Below are 12,790 nucleotides of genomic sequence, written 5' to 3' on the forward strand. Positions count from 1 at the left end.
CAGTGTGTGTAATGTTTATTTACTTCTCGGCCTCCTTTAATAATAACGATACTTGTAATAAATGTAGCCTGTTTGTTGCTTTGGAGGCCAGGCTCAGTGAATTGAAGACCTGGTTCCGCACCCTTGAAAATCCTGCAGCTAGCCAGGCACCTGTAGTCTGTAGGGGTGAAGGCAGCTTAATCACTGTTAGCTCTCCCTGAGCTGGGTGACTGTGAGAAGGAAGTGTAGCCTTAAACAGACACCCCCGGTATATCACCAACCCAATCACAATCTGAAAATTTTTTTCCCCACTCCGTGGACACACCCGCAAAGGAACAAACTGGTTATTGGCAACTCTGTTTTGAGAAATGTGAAGGTTGACACACCATTTGAAACTACTACCTAAATACAAACGTAGATTTCATAAAATAATCATTCAGTAATGACACCTGGTTACACCAATTGAAGGTCACTAAAGGTAATCCTGAATCAGTGTGTAAGGGACCAGGGGTCAAGTTTATTTATATAAAAGATTTAAAACAACAAAGTTGATCAAAGTGCTGTACATTAAAAATATAGGACCAAAGAACTACAATTAAATCCAGAAAAATAGAACGCAAAACACAGTGTCAGAAGACCTTAAATAAATGAGGTAAAATAAAATGAAAGAGACCATAAAATACAATTGTCCAAAAGGATGTTCCACTGCAGCAAAATGTCATGGAGAATAAATGTGTTATTCTGTAGTTTTTGAGCTGTTGGTAACATTTTTAAGGGTCTCCATGTTCCTTTTGGCTGAAAATTCAAACCCAATTAAATCCAAAGTTTCCAATAAATCACTGGGGTGAACAGGTTCCTGTGCAGGCTTTTTATTAGACATCTTAGTTACACAAAACACAGACAGTAACATAGAGAAAGGTGCAGGAACAGAAAGAGTAGGAGAGGACAGGACAGCGAGTGAGTGAAGTTAAAAAGTAAGAAGTGAGAAGTAAAGTACAAAAGAGTGGAAGAAAGAAGTGAGTGAAAGAAGAAGTAAAAGTCTGGAGTGTAACAGAGTACAAGAAAGCAAATAGCCCTCCTGGGAGTGATTGCCATAGCAAAGGAGATAGAGAGTGAGCAAGGACAGTGCACAGTTCCCAGCAACTTGACCTTCATATTGGTGATATAGTGTCAAAAGTGCACAGTGGATAAAAGTGAGACTCTAAATATGAATGAGTGTGGTTTTACTAAGGGGAAAAAAATGAGGCCCTGAGCCGAGCAGGCCTCAGTTCTTTCCACTCACCTAAAGCATGCAGTGTTCCAGTGTGTGAGTGACAATATAGGTGACAACTATGTAGGACTGCTTTCTTGCATTTGTGCAATATCTCTTAAATTAGAAACATCAGCGATGCTGAAAAAATAGTTCACGCATTTATTACTTATAGGATGGACTATTCTAATTCATTATTTTTAGGTTGTCCTAACAGCTGTCTGAAAAGTTTTCAGTTATTCCAAAATACTGCAGCATGAGTATTAACGACTAGAAAGACAGAGCATATTGACTTCTCTTCATTGGCTCGCTGCTAAATTCAGAATCAAACTTAAATGGTATAGCACTTTGTGCATGTCTTCATTCAGACCAATTCCTACAAGCAAGTTGAATTTTTGTGAGTTGCGCAAAATCCTCTGTGTTGCACAATGTGTGCATCTTTCTTGAGTTATCATGTTCATGAGATTTTCAGAAAACTTGACCTCTGACCTTTACCTTCAGGTCAAGGTAGCCAAGATTCGAAGTCATGTTAGATCTTTAGTAGATGTAGCTATGGTATCAATTTGAAAATCATTCTCAAGTTATCATGATCACAAAGTTAAAAGTTGGCCATCGACTGACAGGATGACGACAATGCCCAATCAGCCTTTTTAGGCGGGGGGGTGGGAGGTGGGGGTGTATTGCTGCAAGACTGGAAAGAGTGAAATTCATGAGTTATCTCTGCAGTACACCTTTCATATCAGGCAACGATGCCAGCTCTTGTTGACACAAAATATTTATTATACATTAATCAGGATGCAGTAAAAGATAATAAATTAATTAAAACTAAAAGTAACTATATATAACATAGACAATACATTAATAAAAGCAGGTTCTGGTACTTTGAGTTGGCTATTTCTTAAAGAGTAGAGAATGCAGACATAGACAAATGTGTCAGGGGAGGTGGTGTGTAAACAAACCACAGGACTCGTCATATCAGCAAAAAGTCCAGAAACAAGAAGCAACAAGCTATTTCGTTTTCTCATTCTATTTATTTCTTACTCTGAATGAACTGACAAATTTCCTCAGCCAGCTCATCGGACGTCCAAATTCAGAAAACACTGAAACTGCCTGTAATTTAAACTTTTGCCTCTTATAAAGATCACTGTCTGTGCTGCAGTACTTATGACGCATTCGGTCTTCAGGACTTTGCTGCGCAGCATTTCCTGCTGTGTGAAGCAGTGATGTGCTGTCAGCGCACCTGTGCAGGTCTCCCTCTGCAGCTTCTCCTGCATCCGTCCCACCAATCAACTCTTTTTTTCCACCTGCACATCGCAGGTGGGGGAAAAAGAGAGACACGGCTTTACCTCCAATGTCAGCGAATAGGTCCTTTCAAGCCTCCCACCTGGTTTGAAAATCCCTGTTTTCAAAGTCCACTTTGAGTTTAGCCATTTTTGGGGGTCAGGCTAGCTTAAATGTAAAAAGTGATGACCGATGTTTATATCTGCTGACCACTGATCAACGGGTCATTGGCAACATGGGAAAATGGGTTAATGCACTGAATTGAATCTTAATCCGGGATCACGCGAGGTTTTCCGTTCTGCCAAAGTGGTTCATTGCTTACCAGGGTACATCGCCATGGTAACTTATACTGTGACCCTAACCTGGTCCAGAGCAGGTTCCAGATTAAGAGGTATGAAATCACCACCTACTGACCAATAAATATTCCAGAAAATCAGTTCCTGGAGGAAGAACTCTTTGGTGAGAGTAGGAGGGTCTAAAGTTATTCAGTAGCATCTCGGTGTCTGTTTCCTGGATGAGCAATTCTTAGACAACTTTATTCTTTGATTTTTTTTTTTTTTTTTGGCAAGAAGCAATTTCCAACACTTTGATTGTTCGATAAGCATCAATATATGATCCTAAAACACCTACACTGTACTTACTGACCTTATATCAAATTTGTGCATAGAGTAAGTTTGTTTTAATTCTGTTTTTATATTTAAGAATTACCCTGAAACCCGTAACCACCACAGAGTCTGCAGCTGACAGAATGAAAACAAACAATCAGGAACAGGTGATGTTCTGATTCAAAACTGGCTGGAAGTGCCACGTTTTCACAGCTATACCTTACTAAAACCACTGAATGAAGCACAAACTGTGTCATGGGCATGGGCATGCATTCATTTAGTGACTTAGAAAAGTTTTTACACTTAATTCTAATTTGCTGCTTAGTCTCTTTGAAACTGCTGCAATTGCAGCTTCTGACACACAGAACACACCAAGAATACCTGTTCAATCAATAAAACAAATTTCACTTTGATCTGCAACAAGCTAAAGCAATTTCTACATCTCATTTATTAGGCTCTGGGACAGTAACATGTTTAAATGTATCCAGCTTAAAGTTTCAGAGCTCTAATGTGCAGATGTCACCTTAGAAACAGACAGCAGCACTGAGCACACTCAGCAATAAAATGATTTTAATTAAAATGTTTATTTTACACCTCTGTGCATTAAAGTACAAGATTATTTTTTTCAGCATTAATCTTGTCATATTTTCAGCAGTGTTGCATTTCACTGTTATATTATTTTAATGTTCTATAGAGAATTTTATCATCTTCTGATGATGATGTCTGTGAAGAGTCATACGACTCCTTTGACCAGATGCTAATGACCAGATGCTTTGTGTGTGACCACTTATCCTGATCACCAATGATAATGGAAGTGAATCCAGATAAAGTTACCCTGGTTATGTTGAGCTTGCCTCGTAGTGCACGGCCCCAGTCTGTCCCCGAAGTGTACACGGTGCTTTAGAGTGCCAAATGTGTAACAAGATGACAATGTAATAACTATTTCAGCTTATTCTGTAAAATTATTTGCACTGTGTATATATGTGTGTGTGTATATATATAAAAATTTTTTTTAATTATTTTTTACTACAAGTCTCATTAACACACTCGCACACATCCATAAAAGCACTCTTTTATACACCTAAACACTTTGTCTAACATTCGTGCACGCATTCAGATGAATGGAGCAGGGACAACTCAGGATTCAATATCTTGCCCGAGGACACCTCAGCATGCTGGGAAATTGATCCATCAACCTTCCAATTGGTAGACAACCTGCTTTACCTGATGAACAACAGCTGCCCTTAAATGTTTGATCTGAAACTCTGGCCAGAAGGTGCACATGTCCGGTGGAGTTATGAGCCAGTCAGAGCTGGAGTTTTTGGGTCCAACACTGCATCTCCTACTGGAGTGAAGACTGTACCAGCTGGTATTAAGGACACTCACTAGGTTGGAATAATTTGTGTTGTGTCTTGCAACTGTTGAGGTGCAGTTGTGGACAAGCGTCTAGAGAACTCTGATATACTGTGTTTACAAGAGACATTTTTAGCAAAGCAAGCTCTGGACTGAACTCTTAATGAAAAATTGCATGATGCTGTTGACCTTGGTAAGGGAAGCTGTGATTATGCTTAATGCTGACTGGTGTATTGCTATACAATTTCCCCATAGGTAAGGAATGTCATCTTAAATGCATATGTAACCTATGAATACCCACAGAATTAGGATGGATATTTATACAAGCTTGCCTCCATTAAAGGGCACATACCATTCTTTTAAATCCTTCCTTTCCATATGTAAATCATTCACTTGTGGTCTATATAAAGTAGAACTGCAATGCTTTGGTCTGAATTCCTCGTTACTGTAGCTCCACAGACCCCTGTTTTACACCTTTTCTGAGGCGTATCTTAGAGCAGCTCGTTATGGTGCGGTCTCTTTAAATGTGATCTGTTCATCATTGGCACTCTCACTTGACGTTACGTTTAGTTACTGTAGATTGTATTTTCCTGCTGCTGTTACACAATAATTAACCTTGCGGGATCAATAGTATCTATCTATCTATAAAGAAGTCATAAACTAACAGCTGTGGGGAACTTTTTAATTAACAAAAGCCATATGTCTCAAATGCATTAATGTTTATTAACAGTAACAAATCCAGTTGGAAAAAAATAAAATAACATATATGGCTCCTCAAACTGTTTTTAAAAAAAATTATAAAACAACAAAACAAAAATCTATCTAATCGCAACTTCAGATAGTTAACATATTCTGATGAGCTTTCAGGTTCATAGCCAGCCCTGTGACTAGAGACAAACAATTAGTATTTGGTCTAACCTGAGAATCAATGCAACAATAATGTTTAAGTAATACTGAACTCTTACTGTCTACGCTTTAACAGTGTCAGTGGCACTATGAAAGGGTTAAGTGGGGGGGGCATCACATTTGAATCCTCTAATTCGGTAGATGTGTTATAGCTCTGTGATGATTGGCTATCAGCTTTGCTGGACTGGGATTTCTCGCCTCGATCTGAGTAAAAAAGTCCACCTTTCAGGTCTTTAAACATTTGTCTTGCCATCTTGGAGTCAACAGGGGCTGAGAGACACTGGTACACCTGAAACATGAAGAATCTCATCAGCATAGCTGGAAAAAACAATGTTAAAACTGAACATCTGAGCATTAAGATCTTGTTTCCAGGTTCTCCCAGAAATGGCTAAACAGTACTGCTGGACTTTTTTTTTTCATATATTTTTTCACATTATAACTAGCCAATACTGATGTTTTTAATATATCTGTACCAAATTACAGATCCTGATTCATTTTGATGGTGAGAAAGGTTAGGCTTTCAGGCTTTTCTCTTTTTTTAGCCAGGCATGTTCAAATATTGCCTCAGATTTCAAGGCCCAAGAAAAATGCCATGAAAATGGGTGGATGGGCCTTTAAAGAAAAAAAAAATCTAAAAAGGTGTTTGATACATGAAGCAAAAATGAACAGCAACCATTCTATGTACCAACTTTGGCCCATAAATTTTTAATGCAAATTAAACAAAAATGTTTTAACTCAGGTCTTGAAAATGAAAGCTAAGTACATCACTGTCTGAGTTATAATTAGAGTACGATCTGGAGAGGATAATCTACTGATATCTCTGTTTTTATGATACAACTAGTCATATTTTCTTCATTTTTGTGAATAAGAATTTAATGGTGAAAAGTAATCTACATGCTATATTCTGCACTATTGTGAAATTCAACTATATACACCATTCAGAAATTGTCACTAGCTGTCTTTTGCAGTATGAAGTTCTTTATTAGTGTGTTCTCAAATATGGGACTTTGCAGGGGTGCTGGACATTTTTCCCATTTTAACCAGCCGATACTCAAATTACAGATACTGATTTATCTTGATGTTAAGAAAGACTAATGAAAAATTTAAAAAATATATATATATCTTAAATTTTATATAGTCTATCATGTGCACACTTGTCTATGACACTGTGTGCGTGCTGTGCATGCATGAAGTGGACTGCCTGTAATCGGTCATACATGAGGCTGAATGGTCAACGTTCGGGGCCAAGAACGCTGAAAATCGACCAATTCCAGTTCCTAGCCAGTTGATCAGTACACCTCAAATTATATATGTTTATATCTACCATTTTCAATTAAATGTAGGATTGAAAGAGTTTACAAATTATTTCATTTTGTTCTTTACATTTCACAGTGTCCAAACTTTTTGAGGGTTTTTGAACTAATGCTCAAAATTCTTATGCTGTTATGTTAAGATAAATGCAATTTGTTCATTTTGTTCAATTTGCACTACATTCCAATTCCATTCATTCAGTTCTAATACATTTTTATCTATATAGCTCCAAATCACAAGGTCACGTGCGAACCTTCCCAAAGCTATCTATTACCACCAATAGGTGCAGGCTGCATCCTGAAAAACAGTCAAATAGTGACACAGAATTAATAATAACCTAATAACCCCATTAGAAAACAGGTTTAGCACATTATTAACTTATTAAAAAGACCAAACCTCATTAAAAAAAGACCAAACCTGAACTCCCCAGTGAAATCAACTAAATATTTCTTAAATTAAAAAAAAATTTTTAATTTGCTGTCACAGTTTGATTGCGTAAAGCCAGTGACTGAGTATGCAGCAGGCTGTACCTGGATCATATGTTTGCGGAGTTTCTTGCAGTCTAGTAGGGGAAGCTCCTCTGGGAGAGACATTAAAAGGTCCAAAACTATGGCACTCTCTGGATGACAAAAGATGTTATTAGCAAACACAAAATACATCAGGTGAAAACTATCATTAGAATTTCAGGACTGATTTATTATTTTAGGCAGCTAGAGGAACAGACTACCTGTAAAACAAGATATTTTGAAGACAAAACATTTTTTGCAATTTACTCAGAGTCCACTACAAGCTATTATAATAGTGTCAAAGGAGTCTACAGAGTAGCTATATTCTGTTTTTGTATTTTGAGTCTCCAATTTTTATTTTTCCCTTCATTCTTTTGTTTGATACAATACTGAGGGAAACGTCTCCCTGTCTCAGCATCTTTGAAAGGTGTGGCTGGCATAAAATTCACAGTAAGCCTTTATTTTTTTAAAAAGATATATATTTCTTAGTTTCAGCACTTGCGAAGTTGTTTTGTACTATTCTGAATTGAATATGGGCTTTAAAAGTTAAGCATATCATTCTTTTGTTTTTTATTATTAGATTTTATGAAGAGTCCAAACATTTTGGAAAAATGGTTGCAATAACAGTGTTTATTGACACCAAAATTCCATAATGATGCATGTCTAATGAGGATGTCACCAGAACCAATATATTCCAATAGCAAAATTTTGACTTTTCTTTTTTGTGATGTTGTTGATATGCCGGCAGCAAAAACATAACTCAAGTGAGATAACTTTATCTAATTGGATAAAACAGATATTGAGAAAGTTTAACTTTGCGGATATAATTTGTCCACCCTGAAATATTCCGAGTTTCTAAACCAGGAGGGTCAATTTCTATTGTTTATATTTCTGTCTTATTTGAAGGTAAGAATACACACCACTCAAACTAAAAGTTCACTGTTAACTTCACAGACATATTAAAATTAGTCAAACAAACAAACAAAAAAAAAATATCAAGTTGCTGGACCTTGTTTCTAGACCTGTAAATCTGAATAAAGCTAATAATGAAAGTCAAAAGTTGAGGAAAAACTCAAAAATGTATTAAATCAGATTCACTTAATATTTAGAGTTTTCTGAGTTCTCAAAGAATCTTTCTTATACAGACTACTGAATTTCTGGTACTGTGATTCTCTAGAATAAACCAATCATATTAAATTAATGACATTTTAATGAATAAAAAAATGAGAGTCGTTTTAGTGATGAAATTATGCATGATCAACGTGTTTTTTCAGCCATTCAGCCATAATTTTAAGCAGTGAATCTCTTACTTACCCATGGCAGTGAGATGACAATCCTGACTGGGCTTTTGAATTACACTCAGGAAGCAATAGATCTTCTCAAAGTCCACTACACACTTGACACCAAATGTCCTGGGACTATCTTTTGTGGCGTATTTGCTGGTTCGACCAAACCTGGCATGACATTCTTTAGCAGAAGTGGATTGTGGGAGTGTGTGTGGGGTGGGGCTAGAAATAGCTGAAGACGTTGAGGCAACAGTGGATGATACTGAACTGGGGACTGAGGTAATGCTGGTGGCTGAGGAAGACTTAGTGGAAGACTTAGCACCTGGGTGGTCAAAAGTGGCAGCAGACAAGGTTCCAACCAAGGGAGAAGGCTGTTGCTGGGATAAACAGGTTGCGCTGTTTGGCACCCTTAATACTTGAGATGGTGCTGGAAGTCTTTTGGCTGGCCCTGTGGTTGATGCTGGAGTCTTGAGTAACTGGACTGGAGAGGCTGTCTTTGTGTACCAATGCTCACCTAAGGAGGGAAATTTTTTTAGTTGCAATATACGTTTGTTTTTTTTTTTCACAATAATATAGCAGCAACTAGCAATACAACTGAGGATAAGTGGTTACCATGCGGCGCTGGCCAACAGAAACATAAAATGCTGGGACTTTTTTCCCTCCTGGGTCCCACTCTTTGCTGAGGTCAGTTTTTTTTTTAAGGTGCAAACACATTTGTCCCTCTAGTTTTTTTGCATCTTTGTACAAACTTGGGGAAAATGCACAGAAGAAAATGACGCCGTTTCTCTGGAAATGTGCTTTGGGTTACATTATAAAACTTAAAAAAATAACTTAACAAAATTGGACCTAATAAAAATATCAGACCAAGATTAACAGAGTTATAGCATTTTTCTGTAACAATGTCAGGGCTGCAGCTCTATCTTGTGGCACATAGCTGCATAACATTTGGGACAACCACACCACTGGGCAGCAGTTAAAATCTTAACAATTAGACTAACCAACTAGTATATCTGGTACTGACTAGTTACAATAGCAGCGATTAGTTGTCTAGTTGACTAGTCGTGCACATCCCTGGTGGAAATCACAGTAGATGGCATCATCAGAAATAAGGAGCACGAGAAGAAGAAGAAACTAGATCAGATGTGAAAGGTAAAGTTCAAAGAGGCCCAATTTGCATTAGGAGCTTTAACCACCAAACTAAAAGAGTGCAGATTCCTGGCACAACATCACAGGTCTCTGTCTAGAAAAGCTTCTCCTTTAGCTTTACCTTCAACTCCCAGGTCTCTGGTAGCAGACCTGAACTTGAGGAACACAAACATGGAGATCATTATGTGGTTGGAAAAGAGTTACAGGTTTGTACCTTGGACTGGCACTGGCATTGGTCTCAAAGGGATAGTGCGACCAACAGGACCATCTGTAGGCGTTCTGTGAACCTGGGGAGGGTCACCGTTTCTCAGAGTGCAAGGCTCTGTAGATGACACTATCAGTACCTGGAAAAACACAGAAGCAGAAGGTAGGAAAATCGAGATGAGAGATATGCCCTTGACTCAACAAGAGCGATTTTAGCTAACAGCAGGGCTTTTAAGAGCAAAGAACAGAAACCCGAGATGAAGTAAATAATCGGCCAACAGATTAATTTTGATTTTAGTGTTATTTATTTGGGGATTGTGCTTACTCAACTCAAAAACAAGACAGATATTCTAATGTCACACAACACACAAATACAAATGGCGGCTTCAGAAGTCACATAATTTGCCAGTGTCCCATCGAAATTCAATTTGCTCAGTCTCCCTTAATCTCTCATCTATGGTCAGTTGGTCTTTGGGCATAAATAATGGATTCCACCACTTTCTGGATAGGGTCACCTATAGATGTGACTTATGAGGACCTTGTGAATAAAAATGAAAAAACAAAAAAACGACCAGAAGCTGGACCGAGGGGCTCCGTCAAAATATTTCTTGTTTTAATCACTGATTAGCATTAAAAATAGACCTGCAATAAGAAAATATTTAGGAGGATGCTTGTGAATTAAAAGCATTACAACATTAAGCTCACGCAGCTCCCAGTTTTTCCAACAAAAACACTGATAACACAGCAGCAGCTGTTTTACGTGCAGTCTGTCTGCACACACGCAGCAAGCGCAAAGAGGTGGAGCCGTTATCGACACAGTGAGCGCAGGTGCAGCAGCAGGAAACGTTTTTCTAGCGTCCAAAACAGCAGCGATTTTTCCTGTAACAACCACTGAAACCTTTACTGGGACACAGCCGGAGGTCCTTCATTAACCACCGAAAAACTGCAGTACTTAAGTTAAAATATGCAGATGAATTGTTAATACGAAAAAAGTATTTCTTATCCGATTACTCGATGGAATAAATGATAGAATACTCGATTGCTAAAATAATCAATAGTTGCAGCTCTAAACCCCTGGCAGACATTTTAGCTTATTTGAATGTTGTCCATCTCACAAACATGTCACTCTCCAAACACTGAATCAGCAAGATAACACAGATCCGATTGTCCATACCCATAATTTTCGAAGGTTTAAAACAGTGAACTAATATAAATTTGATTTTATGGTTATTTAAATTTTTTGTAAAAATATTATCTCTTATAGAGAAAATACATGATTTGTCAGGTGGGCGATAAAAGAGGAATTTATTGAGTGATCAGATTCACAGTCAAAAGTTATGTCATATGTTTGTGTATACTGATTAAATGTTACATGTCCGTGGACAACAGTGATATGCTTCTTACTGAAACAAATGAGGATATATGAGGTGGCCCATAGCACACTGGTAAATCTAGCTTTCTTTACACTGGCAGTCAGGCATGGAATAGTTTTTCTTCAGAGTAACAGTTTATACGTGATTTGAGTAACTTTACGAAAGCTGTAAAAAAAAAAAAAAAAGTATTTTTATTTATTTTTAATTTTTTGTTACTGTGTATGCTTAATGTTTTTTTCTCTGTTGTGTTGACTGTTTTCTGGGACCACAAAGGAGATAAGTCTTTACACTTTTTTGCTTTGTTTTTTTGTTGTTTTTTGTTTTGTAAGGCATGATTAACCGAATAAACTAAATTCAACTGTGTACCAAATATCAGATAAATCCAGGGTTTTGAGGGAGATGTTTTTTTTATTTGCCCTATGCTACAAATAGTTTGTTTTGTTTTTTTTACTTTGACCTTGACTCAATTATGGCAAAAAATTTTAATCTAGGGGGTCACTGGCCATCTTTCGTGCAAATTTTTTATGAATCAGGTATTTTGCTGTAATAGTGTTAACAAACAGACAGAGATACCAAAACAAACACGGGTTAATAATGCCATACCTGAGAAAAAGCAGTGGAAATGGTTTCCTCCAGGGTTCCCGCTAAAGAAGCAGCTACGTGTGTCCACTCTTCAATGGGTTTTCTGGCATTCTTCTCCTCCCTTCTCTTCTTCTTCAGCTTAAACCTGGCATTTACGATCACCTTGTTCTTCAGAAGTTCCACCACAGACTCGATCTAAAGCAGGGAAAGGACAGTTCACGTCTTGATGCATTCAGTATATAAAGAGTGTGTACAAGAAATGCTAATTTTATTTATTTTGTATTTTATCCCTACCTCTGAAATGGACCGATTAGGCACGTATTTTCTCAGGAAAGCAGAGTCAATATTGGTTTTGCCTCCGGCGGTCCTGGTATTCAGTCTTTTCATAGCTATAACAAGTTTCTTTTTTTCCTCTCGATGCCACTTGCATACCACTTTATCAGAACCTTCTGGTTCATTATTTAGTCTGTGATAATGTTTTGTCCGAGTAATACGAGGAATCGGCTTCATACTCAACCTAAAAACTCAGGAAAACTGCAGCTATCGAGACTAATTTTACTGTTAAACCTAGCTCAACACAGGAAACCCTAGTGCGCATGATTTTTGCTGCATGACTTCCGATGATGCATCTTCACAATAAAACTTTTATATTTTGACTTGTTAAAATTTTTCGGGGTGGATTATAGAATATTTCTTTGTTCAAAAAATTAAACCAAAAAAAGAAAAGAAACGAGAAGACAAAAACAATGTGTTTCTAAACGTCCTGACTTTGTGTGTTTTTTTTTAAATAAAAAGTAATAAGATAAATAAAAAAATGTTTGCATTCATAAATCAATATTGTAAATACAAATGATTTTAATAAATAATTATTAATTATTCTAGCTTGGTTATGGTTACTACAGGGGAGAAAAATTTAAGATCTCCAAGTTTTGAATGTAATAGCACAAATCATTTTGATCTCTTTCTCGCTCTCTCTCACACACACACACACACACACACACACACACAC

The 12,790-nt window shown here is 37.3% G+C and overlaps 1 protein-coding gene across 1 annotated transcript; it reads right to left on the reverse strand.

Moving 5' to 3' along the window:
• Positions 1-5,167: 5,167 nt before the first annotated feature.
• On the reverse strand, positions 5,168-12,364 carry snapc2 (small nuclear RNA activating complex, polypeptide 2). Its single transcript, XM_030723308.1, has 6 exons — positions 12,076-12,364; positions 11,803-11,976; positions 9,837-9,966; positions 8,505-8,990; positions 7,215-7,303; positions 5,168-5,662 (listed from the first exon to the last, which is right to left on the reverse strand). Exons 1-6 carry the CDS (start codon positions 12,289-12,291, stop codon positions 5,429-5,431), a joined length of 1,329 nt encoding a protein of 442 aa, XP_030579168.1. The 5' UTR covers positions 12,292-12,364; the 3' UTR covers positions 5,168-5,428.
• Positions 12,365-12,790: the final 426 nt, after the last annotated feature.

The sequence above is a fragment of the Archocentrus centrarchus genome, unplaced genomic scaffold (genome assembly GCF_007364275.1).
Source record: "Archocentrus centrarchus isolate MPI-CPG fArcCen1 unplaced genomic scaffold, fArcCen1 scaffold_24_ctg1, whole genome shotgun sequence".
NCBI classification, from domain to species: Eukaryota; Metazoa; Chordata; class Actinopteri; order Cichliformes; family Cichlidae; genus Archocentrus; species Archocentrus centrarchus.